Here is a 27,945-nt window from a genome sequence, read left to right as displayed (position 1 = left end):
TGAAAAAATAATCGTCTTCAGGACCCATTTTCATCGACGTGCGTCAGAATAATTATGAGTGAAAATAAATAACACGAAAAATCTTTGATCTGCACCAAGAAATTAGAACTAAACAAAGAAATGCTTATCAGAACAGGGGTTTCATACCTGTTTCTTCTGCTGGATGGCAACCTTCCTCTGCTTCTTTTTCCATTCAGGCATTCGGCCCGGGAACGCGTATCTCAAGAGGCCCTCCCAAGCATAGCAGCCCAAGAACATGAGCCCCGCCCACAGAAGCAGTTTATCTCTCATCCCCTCCGGCAAAGGCACGAGCTTCAACCAATCATTGAGACCCCTTACGACGTCCGACGTTATGACGGTGAAGAAGACGACCGCCGAAAGCAAGGCAATCTTGAACGGCCTGTTCTCAGATATACTCTGGTTGAAAGGATGCCCCATGTAATTCACAGCGAAAGTCGCCACTTGGATCATCATGTTGACCATGTACGACACGGTGTTGACCAGGTTCGGGTGGAACTCGGAGTCCGGTTCTATGCACTCCTCGGGCATGAACTTGGCCGCTTCGTTGACTGCCGAGACGAGGAAGAGCAAGTGCATGGCGAACTGACCGAGGAGGGAGAGGAAGACGTACGAGCAGAAGATGTGTGGGTGGGGCCGCTCGGCCGAGAGGGCAGTCAAAGGGCGGGCGTGGGAGATGAAGAGGAAGAAAGCGGCGGTGAAGACGCCGCTGATCGTGGCCTGGACGTCGCCGAGCTTGACGCCGTCGAGGTACATGACACTAAGGACGTAAGCGGTGGCGAGGCAGTTGAGACCGAGGATTTTGAACATCTGGAGGGTGGTGACCAGGGTGCTCCTGCCTTGCCGGATGATGTCTACGGTGGGTTTGACCGAGGCATGCTTCGCCGTGAATGGCGATGCCATCGAGGCGTCGCCAAGCTTGACGATTGGCGGGGCCCGGCTGTCGTCCTCGTTGTTCATTTCCTCTAACATTTTCTTCAGCTTTTGACGCTGTTTCTCAGCCGGTGTGAGATGGTGGGAGGCTGCTGGAGTTGGGTTATTGTTTGAAGTTGAAACCTCAGATGTGGATCTCTGCTTCTTTGGCTTCACGGCCTTCTGATCGGGCTTTGATGGCGAGGATTTGTCTGTTTGATCAGGCGGGATGGCATTCAAGAGCGCAACTCCGACGTGGGCCTATACAGTAATAACCGATAAGTTTGAACTTATTAACCTAGTGTGCTCATAGAATACTTGTATTTTGTGTCCATCTTTTGAGGAGATTATTTAACTTGATGAATGAACAAATTCAAAATGAGAAAAGAAAGATGGCGCCAACACGTTTCCAAAATGATCTCAACGAATAATAAATGTTTCAAACCAGGACATTCAAAATAAATTACATAATCAGAGATGACCAAGTTTTAGACTGCCGCCAAAATTGTTTTCGGTATGTAAAGAAAATTTAGAAATCTCGCAAATTCTGTCAATATATTGCAAAAGAAATATCAAATTTAATTTCCTAATTGAATTCTTGATCACACTTCTGACTCTCTAATTTCAGAAGCCTAAGACTTTAACATGTTTTCCTAATCAAATGAACTTCAGACCCTTTTAATATTTGTTTAAACAAACTTTGTATGACACTAAATATGTCCATGGACTTTCAGCCAAAAGATCTTTCTCTACAATTATCAATTAATCTTTTAATCAGAGGGTTGAGTTCACTAATTTGGTAACGAATCTCCATTGATCCACAAAACTTTCTTCAGAAAAAAATCCAAACAACACAGTTAAAAGAATCATAGTTTATTATCCTAGTGCACCTAATTAGACGAGCCATTGTTTATCTTCCAAATCAGAGGTAAGAATACAGTTTCTTATATTTACGTTTATTGATTAAAGTTGACGAAAGAAGAAACCAAAATTTTAAAATGAAAGATGATGGGGAACGCAGAGAGAGAATTACCTGTTTTAAAGCCCCAACGTCATTAGTTCCATCACCACACATTAGAGTCATTCTTCCCACCGTTTTCAAGGTAGTCAGAATAAGCTCCTTTTGGTCAGGGGTGACCCGGGCAAATACCTGATGCCAAATAATCTTATACATATCTTCGAGAAATAGAAGATTTAATAAAAGATTATCAACGTAAACCTACCTTAACATAAGGTATGACTTGGAGAACAGCACCTGTCCTAAGCAACATTTCAAAGCAATCCCCCCCTATGCAAAGGTCATGGGACTCGGAAAGAAAGTCTACTTGCTCATCACTGCCCAAAAAATAAGACAAATCGATTGCAAAATAATTCTAACTTTCTGTTTAATTAAATGGAAGTAAGTTTCTTGACTATTTTTGCCCTCCTTGAAATGTCATTATGGAACGGACCTGTAAGGAATCCTTTCAGTTTCATCAGGAGAATTCCACTCAAAAGAACCCGTACTTTTCACCGGAACAAGGATCAACGCCGGCTTCGAGATTATATGAACTTGACTAGCAACATGGCATGCTGTCAGGGCTTGATCTCCAGTGATCATCACCTGAGGTGAGATTCCATCAAAAATCCACAGCTTATGAATACATTCCGTATAAAAACACGAGCAAGAATATACAGACTTTCAGAGGGTAAACTCAGATACAGGTAAAAATTAAAAAAATTAAAGAAACGTACATTCCTCTCAAACGAAACAATACTAAATATAGTATTCGGCAACCAAGATAACAATAAGTCATCATAGACTTCATCATTTGTCTGCACTAGGATGACAAGTATAATTCAAAGAATATTTTTCTCGAAATGCGACTCTCTTTCACCTCTCTCTCAGCATCCAGCAACAGTGATAATGGTTTGACATCGCCACATGTTATCTCTAGGGTGATGATGACTTGTCATTGTCTGCAGCTATGGATGACAATCATGCGTCGTCATCATCATTGCCATTTGCCTTCCCCAGGGTGACGATGGTGACTCTCATCGTCATTGGTGGCTATGGATGACAATGACGACTTATCATCATCATCATCACTGCGGAGAAATGATGATAACTATGAAAGATAGCCATCTGATACGAACCTGTCCAGTTCGTATCGGGGAGAAGATAAGAGGGGAGGGTGAAGTCGCCGGAATGGACGTCGGCGTGCCGGGATGGACTATGGCAGGAGGAGGGAGGCGGAATGGGCGTCGCCTACGAGAGGGGTCCGGCGGAATGGACATCGCCGGAGGGAGCCAAACACAACTTTGTGATACTTCTTGGCTACCCTCCTCAAGGGAGGGTTGCTCTATTTAGAGGGATTACAAAAGGTCCAAATGACCTAAATGCCCCTATTGGACTAAATGGCGAAAGAGGCCTAGATACGACGGGGTCGTAGCACCATCATCAAGAGAATCTATGAAAAAAGTAACTGTACCATATTTGCAATTTTATTTGATAAAAAGTGCTCTATTTACTTTCCACATGAACCCTGAGTTCCTTATTTCTAAGAAAACAACACAATGCTTGGAAAATATTAGAAAAAGCCAAATAAGACAAATTAATCTAGAGAAAACAAGTCAAAGCTACCTACCAAATCATGTGACGATCCTTTCAGCTCAGACAAAACAGAAGCGGAATCTAACCTTATGGGGCAGTTAAAAACCTGAAAAAGCACCCCCAAATTAAAGACTCAAGGTTAACCTCATGATGAATACATGCATGAAAAATAGAAATTATGGGGAATAGAATCTTTATTCCCGCCCATGACTAAAGAACTCAATTTACAGAAAAAATCACAGGAGATTTCGGTAGACAGGTGAAGGCAGCTTACTGCAAATCCAGCAAAAGTTAAACCACTTTCCACGACATCTCTATCCAAATTTCTTGCTTCATTCACCTGTTTACATAAAAAAACAGGTTATCCAACATGTAAATGATGATAAAAATATGTATTAGTGGCAGGGAAATATTTTCTATTTTTTTATGATGCACCCGTGAACAGCCATTAATTTTATGTAGGACGATCATCCAGAGAACCTTTATCAAATGAGATTTTTCAAGATAGAACGCAAGAAACAGGTTTAAAGGGTTACATATCATTAAGATAGAAATAATGGAATCCAGGGTGCAGAGAAAGGGTAGAAAAATCGGCCCTACATAAAAGGATATTAGAAAACCTGTTACTGTAAATGATCTTCCATGAAACCCTTCTCATTGTTGAAGACAAGATCAAATATACGTTTGGAACACATGCAAATTTTCAAGCGCAAGAACAGGAGATGAAGACTGCTGACCATGAGATTCGCCAGTCATCTAGGCCCTCTGTTCTCTTACAGATCGGCAAGTAAAATGAATCAAGGCACTCAAAAAGATTTCACTGATTAAAAGAAAGTGGGGGAGGCCCACTTGTACAAAAGGATGCCGGATCTATAGATAATGGGCCCATTTAGTAAAAAGAATTAATATCTCCCTACATGGCCTTATATACGACTTATGGGATGTGAGGGTTCGGGCTGACAAATACAATGTCACACATGGTTAATAAATTACAAATAAACCCTTCTTCTATGTTTTTATCTTTGTAGAATAATTTAAACGAGCATTAAACTAAAAAATATAAAAGCTGAAAAGTAATAAAAGAGCAAGCTTATTCATGGAGTCAAGGCATGGTGGCCCTCTTACAGCCATTTCGGGGAGAGCCTTGTAAGCAAGGGACAACACTCGGGACCCCTGACGAGTATATTTCTTGTACGTTTCCACATAGGACGGAGGCAAGTCATTAAGTCTTTCTTGAATAGTTTCAGGAGCTCCCTGCATAGAAGGAAGAAAGGAGATCAGCGATCAACATTTGTCAAATTGCAATTTCTTGAAAGCACTCAAATTTGAATACAAAAAACTTCCTCAAAATCGAAATTAGCAAAGACGAGAGAAAATACGGAAGAACAGGCTACCAATCTTAAGGCCACGGCTTCAGGACTAGATTTCAGCATTCAGCGTTTAGAGTTAAGGTTTAGTAATCCAGAGTGGTACTACAAGCTTTACAATGTTCAGAGGATGAAAGTAGAACCATAAGAAAGAAGCAGAAAGATACTGAAACGCCAATAACAAGAATATCCGGTTATTTCAAATATTTCATGGCTTAATCTTGATTCTAACATCATTTGATGATAGTTTCAGGGGCATGATAATACCTTGACAAAGGCAAAGAAGTCATCCTGAATACGCACAACAACAGCCATTCTCTTCAGGTGTGAAGCAAAGTGGTGCCTCTGGACAATCTGCACTGAATTACTGCCAGACCTGGTGCAGTAAATGAAAATCAGCTTTTGATACTCTATTTTCAAACATTAATGTCATCATTGTCAACATGAATAAAAATTTATGTACTAGAGAGATTTACCGTCCTGCGTGTCACAATCCAGGATGTATTCAAAGGAAATCATTTTTTAAGGATTCAACGGAAATCATAAGAGGACACGCTATATAAAATTTGAAAGATCCGACTCACAGTGTCAAACAAAGAGACCACCACAATAATCACCCCGGTAGTTATCCACTAAATATCAAATGATTGTAATAAACCTGATCTACCATGGTAACCAAAAACTAAGAACAAACTGAAAAAAGAGTAGAGCAGCAAAGCTCTAATCCTACCTTCTGGGCGTGGCCTTCTCATCAGACGTGTAAAGCCAGTCGACTCCTTTCAGTGCTGCCTTTTCAAGAGGATCCCCGACCTTAAACCAATGGATATAGAATGCAAAATCAAAGGAAAGGCATTATAATTCTCGAATTGAAAAAGGTAAAATAATAACTCAGTTACCAACCAGTTTGTTTTCTACAAAGACCAGAGCATGGCAGGAAGCAAGAATCTCTACGGCTCGAGATGGAACAGTTTTCATGTCAGTCTCTAAACTATCACTGCCGTTCAAACCTGAAACTCCTCTAAATTCCTGACAGAGGTGTGAAAATTTAGAGAACGAAAAGAAACACACTCTATAAAAGGAAAATATTTAACTAGTTGTTGGTTTTTTTAAAAAAATAATAATTAATTCCTGTTCATTTTACCATATCATCAGATGTAAGGGTTCCTGTCTTGTCAAAGCAACAGATGTCAACCTGGAAAAGAAAAGCCAACAAACGAAGTCAGACAGAATAGCGTGACAAAATATCTTTTTCATTATAGTTTGACCGACCTTCCCAGCAAATGGAATTCGAAAAGGTTCAGTACAGAATATTCCACGGCGAGCTAGGGCAATTAAAGATGTGTTAACAGCAATGGACAGCTCCATTGGCAGCTCAGGGGGGATCACAGATGTAATAATCAGCGAACAACTCAGGAAAAGTTTGTATCTGCTCCTTGTCGGATCCTCCAGGCCCTGAACAGAGACCAACAAAATATCATTAGTTTGAAAAAAGGAAAAACTATGGTTAACGCCAATAAAATCCGACTTTACCTTTTTAAGCACATAACCGGCTGCAATCAACGCAAAGACAACTAAAAAAAGAATAAACAGCCCACTTTCCCAGCTATTTGCAGTAACCTGAGATCGTAAATGAGATTCAATGGACATTCCCAGCCAATTAAACAAGCAAAGAGTTTAACTTAGACAAACACGACCGCACCCTTTCAGTAGAAAACAAGATGGTACGCATTAATTTTCCTTGGCTAGTTTCAAATCCAGTGCGTAGAACCACGGCCAAACAACCTCCATCAGGTGTCTTAATATGTCCAGACTGAAAGAGAAAAAAAAGTTCCTCAAAAAGATTACATGAAAGAGCCAAATTATCGTCACCAATGGATATACCTTGTCCGCAGTATGCTGTAGGATTTTGGTCCCTCCAAAAAGAACGTGGGTTTTATCCCTTCTGGCAGAAAATTTCTCTCCCAGAGTCCTCCCCATTATTGAAACCTGATGCCAAGGTACGTTTTGAATCAGCTTATCAATTATATTTGCAGTTCAGCGTGAGCTTATATTTAAGTTCTTTGAGAACTTCTTTTGTTTTCATGCTTTGCTTTTTATGTTGGAATTTATAAATGCCGAGTATAACAAAAAACATTTGAATCCCTATCTTATACCCTTTTTAAGGGTTCCCCACAGTCTTATGCAGTGCAAGGCTGTAAATAAGGGTGTCAAGAGAAATAAAGACCTGACTTAGAGATAAGAGTGCTTCCTCAATAAATCGTAAGAATGAAATATCTGGATGTTATATTCCCGTCGACTTGAGAGATGTGGAAGATAGCAGACAAAAAAACCTTACTAGAGTCTCCGAAGCATTTGATAGAAAGATGTGTCAGGAGTTTTTTTGACTTCTCATGCGAAATATAACCGTCAAAATTTTCAATTTAATCCAGGAACATTCGGAGAAGGCGTGTTCATTTGACAAACACAACAGAAGGTTTCAACATTATCACAGAGTGTTAGAAACTTCGGATATCTCTTGTCAACCAGACACTCAAAATTCATCTATTTTATCCATTTACAGAAGCAAACTAATCCGTTACAATAGAACATAGGTGCAAGATTTTGTTGTTCATCATTCAAAATATTGATGTGTTCAGGTTAATATTTAAATGATATTAGTATGCATTCATATTTCTGGGAACTAATGATAAAAGAAGAAAAGGGTTTCCTTCAGAATTCTCTCAAATATTTAAGTCTACATTACAGCATTGGCTTTGTCCACAATGATGATTGAGAAACAACATATTAGCGAGACCTCATGGAACATGCAGTCTATAGTAGATCTTTCAAATAGAAAAGGTTCTGAAATAACACTGATTAAGTTTCAAAGCTCTGGACCACCTTCCATTGAGGAGTAGACTCCCCGGTGAGAATCGCTTCATTGACAATAGCGCTGCCAGCTAAAATAAGCATATCTGCAGGAACAGTCTTCTCGTCTCCGCCCTGACCTGAGCCCCGGCCAATCGAAACGACATCTCCAGGAAGGAGATCCGTTCCAGGAACCCTTACCCATCTTCAATAAATAGACAATATAAAATGATGAACCACTAAGATAAATTTAGAAAATGTAAACTATAATGGTATCAAACGAAATTGAATACTGACTTCCCACAACGGTAGACCATTAGTGTTTGAGAATCCATGTTCACACGTCTCAGCTCTGTAAGGGTCTTTAACCTACTCTTCGCCATTGTTGATTCAAACATGAACAACATGAACAGAGTGAACAGACTATAATACCAGTACTCATCCATGCACCACAAACCCACACAGAAGACCTGCGGATCCAGATTGGTGTTAAACCAAATAAATACAGAATTAAGAGAACCAGGTTAATAGAAAATTCAAATTTTGCCTAACCTGGAAGACGAAGAATGGCTCCATGCATTGCTCTTTCATCAGTTTTTGAAATGTGGGTCGTGGATATTCAAACCTATGTGGTATAGAATGATAATATGAGCTCTTACGGTTATTCCTTTCAGAAATTTGTCCAACTACAAATAACTAAAAACAATATAATAGTGCTAGAGATAACTGCCAGTCAAAATACAACCTAAGAATAGTAAAAGCAGAAGACTGGTGCTCATCAATTTATATGCGTTATTTTCAAGAACGTATTGCAGAAGACTCAAAAGATGAGCCTGACAGCTGGAAGCACGTGAAGAGAACCTCACACGTGTGGACGTCCTTCAAATATAGGGAACGCAGGGAAAAGGGGATCATTGAAATTTAATTTCAAGAAGTGTCCGATTGGAGCGGTTACAGGAGCACCAGCATCCAGAGACGGGAAAATTCTGTAAGAATTCTCCCTTTCATTTCAGTATCTTGTGGTGACATTCTTTGTACGAATCTCACAGGATCTTGAATTGGGTTTGGATTTATATGTTCGATAAGTGGATTTTCTCTACTTAGATGTTAGCAACATATTGTTTTTCCTTTTCGTTTGCATTTAAACCCAGAAAGATGTAATATTAGATTATAATAAGGCTCGAGGACTGCTGACAGCAGCAGCTATGGGACAAACAGGAAGAGACTGTAGAGACATTTGTTCTGTCATCTGTCTAGGACCAGAACCAAACTGTCTCAAATGGCTCCCGTCTCTTTTCGGATCCGATCCTAAAAGATCTCATTGGTTATGGTTATCGACTGGGGACTGGTTCCGGTTTCCACCATCCACCGTCCACGGTCATGGACGAAATCAGATGCAGGTTTGGAGCCGATGGACTACAGTCTGATTAACTGGGCAATGCGTTAAGTGGAAAACCATATTAATTCAAGATGTGGTCAGGGACCGATTCTTAATGGACGGGAAAGCACTGAAATCAGTCCCTGATTGGTTCCGCCACCGAATTGGTTCTGTCCCATCAGGGACCGTTTGTAATCCGGACTGGCTACTGACCATGACCATATACGGAGAAAAAAAAATATAGTCCGCCATCCATCCACGAACCCTAGGCTTTAGTTCCAGAGGGACCAACTTCTGCTAACAGTCAAAGGGGCCATCAAGGTCCATGGGAAATAGAGCAATTTATCCTTTTTTCCTCTCATTTCTATCTACTGAACCATAGACATTCTCTTCCTTCTCTGATAGACTTTATTCCAAGAAATACCAGAGGACAAGACACAGATCTGGTCAACAGACTGTTGACCAGACAAGTTAACTAAGGCGGGAAAGGTGGCAACTAATCCCTATAAATAAGGGCGACTCATTCAGGTATGTCAGATCATTTTCTTGAAATCAAGGCTTGACGGTGAGAGGTCAAGGAGGCTGGAGCAGTAGGAGGGGAATTCGCCTGGAGGAAGAACCGCCCCGAGGTCGAGAAGGAGCTTCTCCTGAAGGAGGAGCCGTCTAGATCTACTTCTGATTCCCATCTTATCTTCACATGACACTGTATTCCCAGATTTCTTCTGGATTTCTATATTCAAATATCCCGAATTTACCATTGATACCCTGGGAGTGTATCATTCTCTCTGAGATCTAGGTAAATTAAGCCACCACATTGCCAAATGCACATAAATTATCATTCAATCAAAAGACGATAAGACAAGTATCATCAATCAAACAATTAAGGATAGTAAGAAACAATATAACTGACATAATGAGGTATATCTTATTTCATAGTTTTCTTTAATTGTGAAAATATTACACAGATAAGATGCAAGAAAAATTAATGACCATTGCTCAACTAAATTATTAAAATCATTCATTTTGCGAAAAAGATGGTTCCGGAAAAAAACACGAGAATGATCTGCCAATAACGAGTGACCTGCATCAATTTTTACTCAATCGATACAATTCGAGCTCAAATACATCAACGGAAGAAAAAAGCTCAACTTTGAGCTCCAATCTCTGTAATTATCTGCTAATTTTGGAATAAACATAATACATCCATAGCATGCCTCAATCAAACGAAGGAAAATAAGCCCACATGTTTCATCTTAAATAAGTACGAATTAACCCTGATACATGAACTGACACAGCCGGGAATAAAAGAAATATCCAAGTGCTTACACGTTTCTACCCCATTTCTCAGTCGAAGTTTTGACTTTTGCTTCAGTTCCATGACCTGTGCTCTTCAGGTAATATCCAAATGTTTCTTTCGTGGGGTAAGGAAGCTTAGAGAAGGCCCCGTCCTCCGAAAAAATAAATATCTGCTTTCTGAAATCAAAAAAGACTTCTTCCACATTTCCTGTCGATGAACCTGCTAGCTAGACAAGAAAATACCCCAACCGAGGTTAATTACCGTTTACAAGGAAACATAACAGAAAAGCACACGTCTTAATTAGCAGACGATCATCTTCATTAAAAACATAAGTAGTTTTTTACCGCAGAACAGTAGAAGTTGATGTAACTACATTGTTTATTCAGTGGCTATTCTCTCACATTTTAATTAGATGACAGAAAAAGACGTAATAAAAACGCCTAGTAGCTATCACTTCAACATATCTTATAAGATCAAAATATGTCCTTCCTACCTAAGTGAACATCTGAAAAACAATGTAGTTTTTCGGCATCCAATATTTCCTTCCCCCTATCACTTTTACATATATTATGCTTAATCTCTGAGTTCTGAAATCAAAGGAGATTTATTAGGCATCTAGTAACAATCCCCATGTAGATCCAACATTAGTCAAGGAAAAGATGATGAAGCAAGAAGGAAAATAAATGAAGATGATGAAAAGTTAGAAAGTCCTAGGCCTCAAGAACTTCTGAATCAGATGTTCTTGCGCTCGTGACAGCCGGATACAGCTACTCGTGCCAAGAAACCAAAAGATTTTTTTTCTGAAAAGTGATTTAAGGCAGTCAACCGACAAAGCGGTAACCACCCAAAGTTACATGTGAAGATAGCTAAACTCTTCTTTTATACGGCCAACCCCTCCTTTATCTGAATACCCCTCGAGGGAACCATGATGCCATGAGGCCCTCGATCTCATGAGCAAGCCCATCCTTGGTCACCTTACGTCCCCTAAATATTTCCTCATTGCAGTGTAGCCATATTTCCCAGAGCTCTGTCATCGCTCTGCCCCCCTCCTCCCTCCTCCTAGGGCTTCCTCGCCTTAAAAACTCCCAAAATACCTCCTCCGACGTCGTTTCCAGCTGCGCTTGAGTGGCCCAGATCGAGCAGACAAAGGGGCACTCAAAACCAAAAGATGACCACTCATCATTTCTGATTCATCCACCCCCACTCCAGCGCAGGCGACCCCCCCCACCCCCCCCCCCCCCGGGCAGACTCCCTGCTGCAGGCGCCTGATCAACCCCCCCACCCCCGCAGACCCCCTTGCCGCGGGCGCCTGATCACCCAACCCGGCAGACTCCCTGCCATGGGCGACGTGCATGCTTGCCAGCAGACCTCCCTGACACTCTGGCGAAGACCCCCCTGTGACTTGTAAAAGAAATGAATAGAGCCTTAAATGGCGACCACTGGAGTCGCCATCACATAGGGGGAAGCACTCTGTCGTCAGTCCATAAAGTTCACCAAAGTGGGGAGACTCAATTCCCATGGACTGGCGGGAGGAGAGGAACAGCAAGTACCCAACATGAATATACTACAGAGCCAACTTCTCTCCTTCACCCATGGCCAAACCAAGATCACCAAGCCCTCAGGGAATTTCCACCTTAGGGCATCCCATCACAACAAGCAGACACACAAGGGGCCTCCCAAGTAAAAGTCGGTCAGAGTAGAGAAAGACAAGTCACGGAGATGAATTACTATGCAAGACTCACCAACCGAGAGTCTGAGAGGCAGCTGCTGAATTGAGGCTATGTTGGAAACAGTAGCTCCAGTACTTGACAATTTGAGAAGTTTCCTTTCGGCCCTTCCCAGGTCGACCCAAGGGGAAAAGCACTAATGACAAACCGAGCGACTCGAGAAGGCAAAAACAAAGAGTGAGAATTATGGCGGGCCAAATTGCTTCAATGAGGGAGATTCCAAGAGTCAAAGCGCAAGGGAGAGACTTACGGACCCCACTGGAAGGGACTGAGCCGAAGGCGAGGGCGAATGCCCACAAACAGTCTTTCCAAGAATGTCTTCTCGGAAAAGTGGTGAAAGGACCCAAGGATTATGAAGAGGTCAAAAGCGAGCTCTGGAGATTGGACACAGGAGATCTCTTCTTACGGAGGTGTCTATGGCAGCTCACGTGTTGGTGTGCGGTTGGACACAACCAGCCTCAGTGAATGGATTGATAAGATGGCATCAACTGCTTCCCCGTGATGAGACTCTCTACAATGAAACTCAGAGGATCATTTTTGAGCTTCGTGGGACACCAATGGGGTATCGTGTTCATACTGTACTAATGGCCCTAGTCAGACCCTTTGGTCGACTACGTCATATTATATCAACAGGTTTGGACTATGGTGACCCAAATGCTGCAACACTAGAAGTTGATGTGGACGGCAGTCTCTCATTTCCACCTCGGCTTATGCTACGACTGCCAGAAGGTACATGTAGGGTGAGCGTGTCAATGTGCCATCCCCCATCAGCACCACCACTCTAGCTACGAGGGACGGAGACAAGGAGCTGCCCAAGAAAGGCAATCTTATTGATGGAGACACAACATGAGCATCCCACAACTGTTGGAGGGTCTGCTGATGGCAGTAAATCAAGAATCCAACAGGACAACAACCATGAACAGAGAGGACCTCGAGGAGACCATGGCATCTCAGGCCTCTTCGACATCACAAACCCCACTAGCAGATACCACACAACTGAAGGATAGCATGCCAAACACCCAGTAGAAGACTAGACGAAAGCATATAGATTTACAAGATGAGAGGGTCATCCCGGAGGGCAAGCATCCTGCTGGCGTGACCGAACGAGAGAGAGTAAAAATGGTGGGAGGAACCAAGCTCAGAGCAACAAGATTATTGCACATAGGCTGGTCAATCATGAAGCGGGATATATTTGGCAAACTCATCGACAATAGAAGAAAACGATGGTTTGTATGGGATGAGACATGCGCGAAGGTGTGTGTTGAGACCCACTGATACTCGTAATGAAAACTCCAAAATGTTGTCCTCAACCAAGTTCGAACACAGAACAAATGGGAAAAGATGGAAAAAGATAGAGGGAAACGGAAAGGAATGGACGGAGCAAGCTTGCTCCCCTTGTCGCCAGGAGGCTTGGTGGCAGGGTTGAAGGTCGCTGTAGGAACAGGAAAGGAGAGGAGTTAGGGTCGGGGGAAAAGGGTGAGAGAGAGAGAAGGGAGAGGACTCACGATAGGATTTTCTTCATGCCTCCCAGCTCCCTGGTCTCCTCTCTTAAATAGAGGGTTGGTCGGGAGCCGAAACGTCCCCCGGGGAAGTCGAAGCGTCCCCCGGGGAAGTTGAAACGCCAGGGGGCCTTTTCGACTTCCGTCTCTGGTAAACCCTTAGCAGGGAAGTCGAAGCGTCCCCCGGGGAAGTTGAAACGTCAGGGGGCCTTTTCAACTTCCGTCTCTGGTAAACCCTTAGCGGGGTCTTAATAATGTGGCTGGTTTCTGGGAAAGGAGTTTGCCTTCATTTTGCGGAAGCAGGCAAGGCAGGTCAATTATTGGAGCAGTGGGGAACCTGAGAGGAGCAGCCCACTGTTGAGAAAAAATAAAGGAACAGAATGAGAGGAGTATGAACAGAGCAGAGGTCGAAAAGGCAAGAAGCCCATACATGGAAAGTATGATCGAAAAAGCAAGAAGCCCATGTACGAGACGAACATTGAGACAGATGACCATATAGCTGTGGATGAGCTGCTAGTCGGATGCCAGGGGAAAGAAGACATGGAGTCCAGCTCTTGGATCCAAACAGTATCAGATTGATCAGGATAGCGGCGGAGAAAAGCAAGGAAGGGGCTGGTCTAATATGCCCATGAAATGCATATCATGGAATGTGCGAGGACTCCGTGATGAGCGGAGAAGAGGTATAGTGGGGAGATACCTACGCAAACGGGGAGCCAATGTGGTGTGCTTGCAGGACACCATTTTGGAAAAGTGTGAGGTGCCGGATTGGAGAATTGCGGGTGGGAAATTCCTCATTGGGTATTTGCTTGTGAACTCTCTAGAGGATTGATGGTGGCATGTAATGAGACAATGTTTTCCAAAGAAGACCGTAGGAGGGGACTTTTAATGTAACGGTACAATTGAAGAGAAGGGACGACTTTCAGCTGGTGGTCATCTCAGTCAATTGGCCAATGAACCCAGTTCTTAGGGCATCCCTCTGGGGAAAGATGGCGGAGTTGGTCTCAAAATACCAAGGTTTACCACTAATGTTCAGGGGTGAGTTTTATGTGAAGCTTGAGGCAGAAGACAGACATAATGGAGCGGGAGGACAGGACTCAGGATTTGAAGAATTACGGGCACTCATCGCAGAGGCGTCTCTCAAGAAAATGGGGCTGGGGGATTGCACATACAAATGGGGGAGCTTGGCAGGCCCTACAACTCTTTCGCAGCTGGATCGATTTCTATGCTCGGTGGAGCTCCTCGAACAATTCCCGCTAGCAGACGTGCGGTCGCTTCCTTGACCTTTGTCAAACCACACTACAATAATTTGGCATTCACAAGAGAGAACCTCATGTTCTACATATTCTAAAATCGACAGATCTTGGCTTCAAGAGGCGGGCTTCAAGGAAGAGATCGCAAGATGGTGGACAAAAGGTCTATAACAGCAGTCAGCCACTGTAAGCCTGTCCAACAAAATTGGAGGCCTACACAACCACCTCTTGGAATTGAGAAAACATATAAGGGAGAAGCATAATAGAAGGAGATTCGAAGCTCTAGCCAAAATCATGGTCTTGAATGACCTAGAAGATAATAGACGTTTAGAACTGGAGGAAGCAAAAGAGCATTGTAAACATAGAGAGACAATAGCAGAGGATAAGGAAGTGGCGATGGATTGGTGGCAGAGGTTGAGACAATGGTGGTTAAAGGAGGGAGATGCCAATACAAGATTCTTCCATCTCATGGCAAATGGGAGGAAGCGAACAAATCAGATATTGAGGGTACACGCAGGAAACCAAGAGTACGTGGGTACCAAGCTGTTGGCAGAGCATTGACAAATCACTTTAGGAGCTTCTCACGACGAGAGGATAGACACCAATGAAGGTGGAGCGTTGGAGGAGCAAATAGACTGAATGAGGTACAACAGGGAGAGCTGGTGAGTCCTGTCTCAGAGACAGAAGTCCTAGCCGCAATCAAGGGACTAAACGGTGGGAGGAGCTCCCAAGCCTGATGGCCTCCCAGTCTTTTTCTACAATGTCTTTTGGGAGACAATAAAGGTAATGGCTACCATGGAGGAATTTTGACAAGGAATTTCGGGCTGGAAAAATCACCCGTGCTTATTTGGTACGTCTTCCAAAATGTTGAGAAGCCACAAGAGTGGGAGATTTTCTGCCTATCGCACTATCCAACTCCATATATCTTATCATAATTAAGGTTTTCGCTAACCGAATCAGGGAGGTGATTTGAGACTTGATAGGTCCTTCCCAATCCACCTTTATTCCAGGATAGCAAGTGACTGATGGTGCAATTGGCACATCAGAAATCTTGACTGCGTGAAAAAGATTGAAAGTAAGAGGGTTCATGAACAAAGAGTATTTAGCAAAGGTATGCGACTGCCTTGACTAGGATTTCTTATGGGCCTTTTCACGGCGCCAAGGTTATCCAGCAAAATGGATGGGGTTGCCAAAAAGATGTATTACATCCCACTCTTTCGCAACGCTGATGAACAGACGCCCTGAAGGAGGCTGGATTCAACTAGAACGAGGGGTTAGACAAGGATGCCCTTTAGCCCTGCTACTCTTTGTCTTGGCCGTGGATGCCCTTGCTATCAGCCCAACAGCCGCTTGTTCAAACAGGCTACTGAAAGGTTTTCAGACATCCAGTTTTCCAGCAGGTATTCCTCTTCTAAAATATGCGGAAAATACCACTTTTATTCATAGAAGGGGCTGAGGAAGAGGCTAAGAACTTATCAAACCTGCTAGACCTTTTTGGGGACCGTTCGGGACTAAAGATTAACCGCACCAAATCAGCCTCTGTTGGTTTCAAATTATGGCAAGCGGAGGAAGCCCTCTGTTTTAGAGCCTTGGGGACACCTAGTGGTTCACTTCCCATGAAATATCTGGGTCCCCATTGGAGGGATGGCAAACCAGAGTGTTGTTGAGACGGGGACGATCGGTGCCATGCGTTGTCAGTGATTCCCATTTTCTACCTCTTAGTGTTGAAACTGTCAGTGGTGACCAAGAATTGTTTTGAAGGTATGATCAGAAGATTTTTATGGAAAAGTTCAGGATCAGAGGAAAGGGAGGGGGATGGGCCTCGTATCGTGGGATATAGTGAGCAGACCGGCTGGAGTACTGAATTACAAGACCTCAACCTAGCATTACTGGCCAAGAGGGTGTAAAGACTTATGGGACAGGATACTGCAATGGCTACGCGAGTTTTGAAAGACATATGGCTCGAGCTTGGACTGGGACATTTATGGATATCCAGTCCAAGCAGCCTCTGCATTCTAGCAAGGCTGAGGCATGTGTTTCCCCAAGTGCGTGATTTCTTCGATGCCAAGCTAGGAGATGGCACAGCATTCCAGTTTTGGCTAGACGCATGGTCCCCCCTGGGCACATTGAAGACAGAATTCTTATGCAAAGCTCAGCTGCAGACAGACACAGGAGGAACCGATGATCCTCAATGAGTGTCGCATCACATGGCAACAACAGTTCCCCCTTAAGTTGAAAATTTTCTGTTGGCTGCTCCTTCGACGAAGATTAGTAAGTTCCCCCTTAAGTCTAATAACCTTACAAGGAGGTATTTGCAGATTTTAAAGAATCGATTATTTTCTCAGTTAAAGCTCAGTCATTAACTGAGCCTTGTTGACCAGGACTCTAACACATCTCTTCCCAAAAAAAGCAGCCAACTAGACAAGAAAATACACCAAAAAAAGGCCATTCCACAAAAAAGGCAAAAAGGACAAAATGTTGGAACAAGAACAAAAAGGACAGAAAATCTTCTGCGACAATCATCAACAGAAAAGAAACGTGTAAATTTGAATAAGAGAGTCACTACAAAACACAGTCATTATTTCTTCAAAAACAATGGCATTAGAAAAAAGCATTTCTAGAAAACAGAGTCACTATTTCTCACTTCAGACTTGTAAAAGTAGGTCTATGTAACGCCATTTTATGCCGTTACATAGACAGTTTTTAATAAGAGGTTAAAACAATGCATTCCAAAAATGACAAATAACTTATCACTTAGTCAATTCTACCTGTTTCCCCCACTTGCTATGTCTCACATTTCATGCTTTCTATATTTAACTGATACCTTTGAATAATTGTAATGGTTTCCTTATGAGATCCGATCAATTTATATGCAGACTTTTATAAGGGGCAAGGCCCAGTGTGGCATTATGGTGCAACCGCATGAAAAGAAGATCCCTTTTCAGTGAGAGCCTCCTATAGCGCGACATACGGCTCTGACACTTTAATCTTATGAGACGATGATTTCTTACCAACATTTGTACAAGTGCATGTCAACAGAGGTATGACATTTATTTAATATTGGCATGTTGATGTACAGATCCTCAAAAAGAAAAATGTACCCTCAAAATTAAACCTCAGCCCATGTGTGTAACTGCTGGGAGGGAGCGTGGAACCCGATCATACATGGGGCCTTATCTGACCAGCATGTGTCCGAGCTCATCGATATGCAGCAATCCCTATTACAGTTAAGACCAGAGGATGGAGAAAAGGACAGGTGGGAGTGGACAAATGGCCCCTTTTCGGTTCGAAAGGCTTATACGATGATCTGACAGGGGCAAGAGGATGACAGGGTACTAGTCAGTGCATGCAGGTTCATAAGGCGACAAAGAGTCCCATTGAAGACAAGATTTTTTGGATGGCTGCTAGCAAGGAAAAAATTAATGACCAGAGTCTTTCGCAAAAGAATATACCCAGATACTTCGCCACAATGCGTGCTATGTATGAACCGGGAGGAAGATTGCAACCATCTCTTCTTTGAATGCTCCTTTGCTCGCACGGTTTGGGCCAGCCAGCCACTTCTAAGGTTGAAGGTGACATCTGAAGTGGCTTTTTGGGACTCGGCACAGAATTGCGCCGGTAGAGGAAACAAGGACGAGAGCCGAGCTCTAGCGGTGTTGTGGGCCATTTGGTTACATAGAAACGAGGTGGTGTTCCGAGGAAGAAGGGCTTCTACAGATGGAGCAATACATGAAGCAGAAGGAATTATGGCCGCATGGTCATCCCATGCGACGGGAGGTGTAGGGAGATATTGAAGATGACTGAAAGGAGTGTATAGGGCCTCTATGGTCCAAATGGGAGGTTCACCGATTCATCGGGTGTTCATCCCTAGTTATAGTTCAAAAAAAAAAAAAATTTAAACCTCAGCCACACTAATTACAGTCATGTCTGACCTTTGCACTCCCATTCAGGTGACAATTTTGAATATTTAAAACTGACATAGGTTAGAAAAGGTGAGCATAGTAAAGGAAACAATCCCTAAGTTCAGATCTTCGAAAGAAGTTGATAAAATCCATCCCTGCCTAAATTTCATTATCCATAACGAACATCAATTATTAATAAACTAAAAAATGGAAGCAAAGAACATTTGAACAACAAAGTGAGAGATACAATCTTACATGCTTGCGGAAGTGCAGGGGAACAATTTCTTTAGATCCAGAAAATTTTGCAGGTGTTACTTTGCATGTATCTGCAAGATGTACAGCTTCAACCTAACAATGCAACGGTAGTCAATGAGAAGACTAGCATCCCTAATCTCGTAGAATAATTTTTTACAAAAAGCAGGTTGACAGACTTTTGCACATTACATATTTAACCAAGATGAAAAAGTCATTCATGGGGACCAAATCGTGTAACTCTTTTTTTATAAAGAAAATGATTTAAGGCGGTCACCCAGACAAAGTGGTAACCACCTAAAGGTACAGGTGAAGAGAGCTAAAGCTCTCCTCTTACATGGTCTACCCCTCCCTTATCTGTTTACACCTCGAGGGAACCAAGATGCCATGAGGCCCTCAACTTGTTACTCTTTGATTGAGAAAACTGTCGATCAGTAGAATCATCAAAAGCAAGAAATATATTAACGTATCAAACCAGCAACAGTTTCAAAGAATTTTACACCAGTCACCTGTTTGACTTCTTAGAAGCTTTATCAATATTCAATGCCAATAGAAAGACTAGTTTGGAGGCATTGAAGTACACTTGATTTTCTCAGAGGAAGAAAATTTGGTCAAAAATAAATTTCCAATAATTTTTATCAGCCAAACTAAACAATAGTATGTGATATTTAATGTCATAAAATACATCAGATACAACGGTGAATGATAAATAAGCAAACTGGAATTTCCTATAATTGTACCTTATTGAATTGGACAAGGCACTTAAAATCCACGGACCAAGCAGTAAAAAGCAGCACCAGAATATGAGAAAGCACAAGTCCCCCCAGCACGATAAGAGAATCAGTTGAATCGATGCTCGGAACCACTATGAACAGCCAGGCAATGTATATAAGAGCAAATGGCCACACGTCCAGCCGCCATGCCCAATGTCTTCTCTTCAGCAAGTCAATTCCTTCGACAGTTTTCCCACCAAAATGAAACTTCGGCATTTAATCCAGGAACGAGTTCACAACTGTTATCACTTAGAAAAGGAACACTCTCAAGAATCAAATGCTAGCATTGCCCTGCAAAATCAACATCATTTTACTCATCTTTAAAAATATTGCAGCTAAAAGAGGGGCATATTTAAGACACCAAATAAAGAAATGAATAAATAAATTTAGTCAGAGGCTACCACAAATGCAATTTGAATAAAATAGGAGGCCCAGAATGCAGAAAATAACAGAATGCAATAGATTTTCTGTTGATTCAAGGTGTTTATCTTTTTTATTATTTTCATTTCAATCAATTTCCATAAATGGGCCATGTACTATAAGTGGTCCATGATCCTTTTATTATATTAGCGTTAAACTGATGTATGTGGCCCACGCTTTTAGTGGCACACGTTTAAGTGCGTCATGTGACTTAGTCTCAGAATAAGTGACGTAAGCGAGAGGGGCCCACTTGCCGTTTTTATTCGCTCGTATTTTGATAAGCATCTTCCAAGGACGTACCAGAGAAGACGAAGAGGCACCCGTTGACAAGCGCCCCGAAGAAGATGAAGCATCACACGTATGGATCGCCATAAATACGTGGAACATTTTTGAATAACTGGCGGGAGGGGAGGCTACAAATAAAGAAACGAAAATAAAGAGGAAGGGCATTGAGCTATCTTCTTGGTCGCCTGAACGCGGTCTGGTGGGAGATCCTCTGCACCAGAAGGGGCGAGGCCGATTCGGCCACAACCCTCCACATATCCCTTTTGAGTGTACTCTTCCCATCCTCACTTCTTCCTTCACGATACTTCTTCCTAGTATTGTCCCGTTCCCCTTTTGCAAGACTTCACTTTGGGTTTACCAGGCATTCTACCTCCCTTCTTGAGATATTATCGTCCTTCAGAGGAGTCTACTGGAGATTCTTAAGGGTCGACCAGGGGAGTCTTAACATATTTAACCAGCCCAGTGAATGAGAAAATGTGCCCTTTTTGGATCTGTTCAACCCTAGGTGCCAGCCCTTCCCAGAAGAGGGCCGGAGAGAAAAGCATTCTTAGGAGATCAAAGGAGCATCCAATGAATTTCAACATTATCTCATGACCACCACCCATAATACAAATGTATCCAGGGAGACACATGGATCAGCCAACACCAAATCATTAAATTTTAATTGTTAATGTTTAAAAAAGGCTTCGTAACTATAAGCCCTTTTCATTTTTTTTATCATCATTAACAGAAAAACAGTCTAAGCCAAGCATCATCATTGGCTAGGACCTGACTCAACAATTTTATTTCCTTTATTTGAAATAGATTTAAGTAAAAGAGAGTTGTTTTATATTGTCCAGCCATCTTCTTCAAGCTGTCCCAAATACTCAGGCTTCTGCAGTGTACAATACATACCATCGCCAAAACATTTCCAGTGTCTTATGTACAGGGCATTTCATTATTGCTGAATCTTTTGCCAGCATGAAACCATCAGAAATCCTGCTTTTTGAATGCTGTTTGTTTTTTCTCAAGGGAAAGAGCAAACGGAGTGGGAGAAAACAAATATTTCTCGAAAAGATTCTGACGCAAGAAATAGAAACTGAGATTTGCATAAAAAGGACATTGAGAGAAATCGCAAAATCCAGTCTGAAACTCCAAAAAGCTCCGAGCAGTCCAATAGCAGCTCATAACCTATGATGACTGGAAATCAATGGGTAAAATTTTAAAACAGGTGGAGACCAGGCATAACTTTACTCAGGAAACTTAATTTGGTTGACAAGATAAGTTCAGAGAAATCAGCTTATGAAAACAACCCCTCAATTTGCCATGAGTTCTCCGGATCCAGATCAGCGTCCTTCCTATATTAATGAATAAGAGATAGTTCTCAACTGTACATGACAGATTTGACAGTTACTGTGGTGGTTGATCGCCAAGCAACTTTTTTAATAGAAAAGGAAGAATGGCTAAATCCATAAGAACAATTCAAATATGGGCACTGATACCGATGAGTAGGGATCATCAAACGTCATCCGTCACGTCACACGTCACCGTGACGGACGTGTGACGGATGACGTGACGGTGACAGTGATGAATTGGATGAGGCGTGACGGTGACGGTGACGCGTGACGGGTTGTCCGTGATGGTGACGTGATGGTGACGGGGTAGTCCGGACACGTGACGTGACGAAATGTCCGTCACGGACGACGACCGTGACGTAATTTTAATACACCTTTATTTTTGTATTAAAGAGATGTTAATAATTAATTTGTTCCCGAGATATGTGTAAAAAATGAACGATTTTTTGACGTATGGTTTAATATGTAATGATAATCAAATTATTGACTTAAAATTTGGAATGTAGATAATTTATTAAGTAAGTTCGTGATTGAAAAATTGAAGAATATAATAATTAATTTGTTGGAAGAAAAGTGAACAAAATTATCATTAAAAGTACATTTATCCGACGATATTAACTTCGCAAATAATATTATATTCCTAAGCATCTGCAGCATAAAACAGATTTATAATAAGGGGAATCGGTAGAACGGGAAAAAGGGTTCCCTTCCGAGGATCTCGAGAAGGAGAGGGAGCGGCGATGGCGGTTCTCGGCGAAGATTGAGAGCTGGACAAGGAGATATCGCAAACTAGAGATGTCGGAAAGAGAATGTCGCTTGTCGATTCGGCAATTTCGTGAGGAACAGGATACAGATCTACGGAGAAGAGAGTAGAGTCTCAATTGAGGGAGAAGGAATTCAGATCGCAGAGGAAGGCGTGGAGGAGGATCGGTGCAGAGACAACCTACGGCTGATGAAAACTGTGTCGAGAAGCTGCGTATTGGCCACCAGGACGACACCATCCCAGATGCTTTCCGGCTGAAGTATCCAAATCCGTAGGCATTAACATTATTTCCATCACCGGTGACGGGGATGGCGTCACGGTGACGGTGACGGTGACGGGGATGGCGTCACAGTGACGGTGACGTGACAGAAGGAGGAACATGTGATGCGTGACGGGAACGTGACGAAATTTTAAACATCCTCGGACGCGTGACGAGACGGTGACGTGACGAATAGTTCGCCATGTCACCGTTCGTCACGTGTCATCATCCATCCCGTCACGTCACGGGCGTCACGTCCCGGACGTGCTGTTCCCTACCGATGAGGTACGGATTGGAATTCCGAGAAAAAGTTACTCGAAAAATATTTCCCAAAATAGAAATTTAGCAATAACTGAGAGAAAGGAATAGTCAGAATTATAGAATTTCAAATCCAGTAGCAGATCCGAGGAGGTAAAGTCTCTGATACTGATGAGAGAAGAAGAAGATAGGAGAAAGACATTGAGAAAGGACGGACAGTCCCTCTCCTTTGCAGCAGCAGGTGCCTCTGCTTTCCAGCCTTCAGCCATGGCCGACTAATAGAGAAATCCCTTCATGAAAAATTTCCCCCAGTCTCCTCTCTCTCTCTTGCTTATATATAGATCCCCCTCGCAGGGAGAGGGGTTCCCACGCCCAACTTGGCATAATCGATTTACCGGCCTCCTTTGAGGGCAAGTAGACGGTATGTTCTTGAAAAGCTCAAATCAAGTAGTAGCTAAAAATCGTTGATTTAGTCAAATAAGGGAAGGCAACCACATTTGCTCAAGGAACAGTGTCAATGCAGGATTTTCTTTTTGAAAGAAAAATGTCTTTGCAAGATTAATGGAAATTAACAGGAATATTGACAGTTGTTTACTACCTTGTCTGACTGATGTGGCCCAAGGGAAAAATTTATAGGGTAAAATTATAACAGTGGTGGTCAGGCATGTACTAAAGTCTGGTGAGACTGCCAGCAGAATAATCATCAGCGCGGCTCAGTTCATTTTAACCTGCGTCGTAAGGAAAATACCCAAATCGAAACCCTAATTGACATGCTCTTTTGAAAAAAAGAGGACACGCCAAAGAAAATTTCCGACATTACACGGTGAGTCTAAGTTGCATCATGTAGGGAAAAGACAAAATAGTGAGTTTAAGAAGAAACGTATGAACAGAAATGCATCATCTACGGCAGACACCCTAGAAAGAACGAATCACCGGGGGAAGACATCTTAGATAATTATAGTATCTAACACATTGTTTAGGGTTTCTCTAAGTTACATCACCTAGGGAAGACAAAATAGCAAGATTAAAGAGAAACATGTGAACAGAATTGCACACCCAGATAGAACTACACCACGAGATTCAAATCTCGAGAACAATAAGCAGCAACCGCAACCCTCATTGAATAAATCGCCTCGGGCAATTAAAACAACACTAATTCAACACTCCCCCCGAATTTTTTTTCAATCAGCGACCACGATAATAACTGAATTGATCTCCTCGGCCAATTTGAACACCAGTAAGTCATCAGACAGTAAAAAAAAGATTTTTTTTAAAACCAAGGCGCCTAGAATCCAAAATAAGTGGAGAACAAGAGATCTTCCTTGAATGATTTCTTCGTATTACTCGTGTATAGGTAAAAGAGATTACAGAGACGAACAGAAAAATTATACCTCTCTACTACGCGGGCGACGGGCGGCGGCGATTGGAAGAAGAATCGTAGAATGAAAGTATTAATACAAAAACTACACAGAAAGTCAATAAAAGAAGCATTTTAGAGAGAGAATAAAGTGGGGCCCACTTCCATAATCAACATATGAAGAAATTTAAATGATGAATAAAAATGTCTACTATGTCTTTCTTTGGACATTATACTCATCTAGCACATTATTTGTGGTTACAGCTCAAATGACGAGTTAGATGATGATTGCGGGTGTTTGCATGCAAATGTATCGATTTAGTGGTAAGTTGGGGTTTTTTTAATGTTATTATTTTATTTTTTTGGCAAAAACACGGTGTCGGGTGCGACCAACCCAAAGATTGTGCTCTAAGACCGATCCAGCCGTGCTCTGGACGTCAGCCGGAGGGTTTTATATATTTAAGGTGGAGTGTTTATAAGAGTATATAGGCATTGAGTGAGTGTAAATGTCCACATAAGTTGGGCTTGGGGATTGTGTAAATTACAGTCTTGATTAAATATTTGGTTGATTGAATTACTCATAAGCACGGTAAATGAATTGATTATTTTGAAAGAATTGGAATAAACAAAGAGAATGATATTCCTTGATCCCATCCTGCACAATGCAAGAACATCAAATCTCAAAACATCGGACTGCCTATACAAGGAGGACAAACAGCCTTTTCCAAATATTTGATTGGTATTTGTGCTGCATAGATCAAAACTTGTCATTATTACTGTTAGTGAGTTTTTAAAACTGAATGCAATAAAACTAGATCATAGAGTGCCTTATCGGATTTTGGGGAAAAAGTAGGACAGCTCGTCCTTGGCCATGAGATAATTTAGTGGATATTTTAGTTTGTCCAAGGAAATGTATATACTGTTGATAACATGTGATAAATGAGTCATAAATTTATATAAGTGTGTCTGAAAAATCATTATCATATAGTATAATATCTCATGTTGTATACGTTAATCCGAGAGAATGAAGCTTGATTGTTGGTTATGGACCAATCATATGAAAAGTTTGAATTAATTAATTGATTATTTACTCTCCAAATTCGTTTTTAAAAAATTCATTGATAGCCTACTTAAGGACATTCCTGGTATAGCCAAAATGTTTCAGAATGTACTATTAAAGCCTGGTTTTAATTCCCAAATGGAATTAATGATGCCTAAATCCTTTCCGCCTTGTTAGTAACTCCTTAATTTTCAAACTATGTAGCACACTCCGAGTCTGCCCCACCATTTTATATTTAGGAAGGAAGTAAATGGGGTGGTCTTGCATAGTTATTATCATAATTTATTTTACAGTAATATTTGAAATACCTTTCGGTTGTGGGTTTTTCCACCAAGTTATGGTGTCCTTAAATTGGGTTATGTGTGCTTAATTGACCATCTAAAATCATATTCTATACAATGTAATGAGAAAATCAATTCAGAATTGAGTAATATATCACGGGATGGTGATATTGCTTTCTATAGAACTACTTATCAAAGTACCTTCAAGCCAGTCACATGTTTAGCCTCTAGAAGTATTCAGGTGGTAACTGGAATGATTGATTTTCACATGAACTTTTTCAATCCTCTTGGATCTAGTTTATCTTCTCACTCCATCCCTTCATACTTGAGATGTTTTGAGAGTGGAAGAAGACAACGGCTGTTGTGGATACCTATAATGGGTGCTCCCTATTTATTCCTATTCTGTTTATTTTCGTAAAAAAATATTTACGACTTAACTATATCTACCAACATCCATAGACCTTATGTGTGTGACCGTCTATGTCCATGTATCAAATAGTTTCTAACTTTAATATATGAGTAATATTTATTGAACAACCTATTTAATTAATTTTATCAGGACACATGAATTAAAAAATGGCTGACTTAACTTAATTGACAGTTTTACTTTTGCAACTTGTAGGTGTACCAAGCTAATCATCCTTCTTTATAAGATGTATATCATTATATTAATCTCTCGTGGAATATTTAGAACCATCAATTATGATATACATATAATACTTCATTCATCTTATACTCCTAAGTGAGCGGGGAACTGCCATTCCAGTATCTATGATTAAAGAGACCATTGGAGAACCTCTTCTCATATATCTCCTTTTTTTTCTGGGGACTTTAATATATTTTCTTCCTTGAGTTAATCTCCTACGCCTCTTATATTCGGTTCTTGTTGCATAAATTATCCCCTGTAGAGTAAATTCCAATGAGAAGACCCAATATCTTTATTGAAAGTCCACACATTAAAAAACCATGTACATTGAACATGTTTAAGAATGCAAAGCATGGGAATCAGGAAGCAGACATAGTTACTAGAGTACCATTGTAAAATATATTCAAAACGGAAATCAAAGGAACAAGGAAACACAATAAATATAGATTTAGAGTAAATAGATAAAGAATATCTAAGGGAAATACTATGTGTATTTAAGGGGATATATATATAGAGAGAGAGAAAGCCCACGAGGGAGATGAAGAGGGAGATAGATAGAGTATATTCAAATGAAAATATACCTGCCATATTTTTTCCATATTTGCATGGTGGATTTCCATGCTGGAGACTAGACCTGGCTATAAATGACAAATGAAGAGATACCAGTGATACACAATGAAAACCTAAAACATATACAAAAGAGAAACTTTTTAGTTTTATTTTCATAATAATATATGCAAGATACAGTAACTGCTTGAAATTTATGTCTAAACCAATGCATGAATTTTGGCACGTCCTGTTGTTTTTAAAATCATGTCATTTGATTAATGTAGCCCCCGCAATGATCCAAGTTCAAGGATGTGATTACATGACTAAGAAATAGAGAATCACACACTAAATTACCAAAATTGGTAAACCTCAACATGATTTAACAGCCTCTTCCATCACATTTGATGGTTTCAATATTTGATTATCTTTTTACTTATGGTTATTAAAGTTTTTAGATATTTGTATACCTTTTAATTTTATTTTACCATTTAATCATTTTCATACAGCGGATTTATTCTTGCATTTTTAATTTATTTCTTCGGGGTTAATATAAAATAGGGAACGCCACGTCTGGGACGTGACTCCTCGGACGTGACGGAACGGATGACGAAACGTGACGGACGATGATGTGATGAAACTTTTGTCACGTCACCGTCCCGTCACGCATCCCAGCATATGCAAAAAACCATCATGTTCCCGACACCGTCCCTCCATAGGGCGTCCCGTCACGTCCTCTTCACCGTGATGATGTCACCATCACCGGTGACGTGAATAAAACCCTACTTGAACGGAGGGGTATATCTCTATTTTTTATAGGCGGCGTCAGTTTGTGTGCACAAAATAAAACAGGAACTTCTATGCGAAATGCCAGGATATCAAAATGGCCACGTCACGTGGCGAAATCTCAGCCGTCGGAAA

General features: G+C 41.4%; 1 protein-coding gene across 2 annotated transcripts; it reads right to left on the bottom strand.

Annotated features, from left to right (window-relative positions):
• Positions 1-24,588, bottom strand: PDR2 (phosphate deficiency response 2). Of its 2 annotated transcripts, none has more exons than XM_078581586.1 (22): positions 24,526-24,588; positions 19,783-20,106; positions 19,046-19,138; positions 10,442-10,638; positions 8,290-8,362; positions 8,035-8,207; positions 7,771-7,942; positions 6,772-6,876; positions 6,590-6,700; positions 6,421-6,507; positions 6,160-6,342; positions 6,032-6,082; positions 5,791-5,916; positions 5,621-5,700; positions 5,158-5,266; positions 4,649-4,777; positions 3,798-3,863; positions 3,558-3,629; positions 2,382-2,533; positions 2,154-2,265; positions 1,964-2,080; positions 1-1,191 (listed from the first exon to the last, which is right to left on the bottom strand). In XM_078581586.1, the coding sequence occupies exons 2-22, from the start codon at positions 20,029-20,031 to the stop codon at positions 142-144; spliced, it is 3,507 nt and encodes a 1,168-aa protein (XP_078437712.1). In that variant the 5' UTR covers positions 20,032-20,106; positions 24,526-24,588; the 3' UTR covers positions 1-141. The 2 variants fall into 2 exon arrangements, with proteins under 2 accessions (XP_078437712.1, XP_078437713.1); XM_078581587.1 differs by lacking the exon at positions 24,526-24,588 and adding an exon at positions 23,733-23,754.
• Between the last annotated feature and the right edge of the window lie 3,357 nt (positions 24,589-27,945).

The sequence above is a fragment of the Wolffia australiana genome, chromosome 10 (genome assembly GCF_029677425.1).
Source record: "Wolffia australiana isolate 7733 chromosome 10, ASM2967742v1".
In the NCBI taxonomy this organism is placed as follows: Eukaryota; Viridiplantae; Streptophyta; class Magnoliopsida; order Alismatales; family Araceae; genus Wolffia; species Wolffia australiana.
This window is presented reverse-complemented; position numbering and strand designations above follow the sequence as displayed.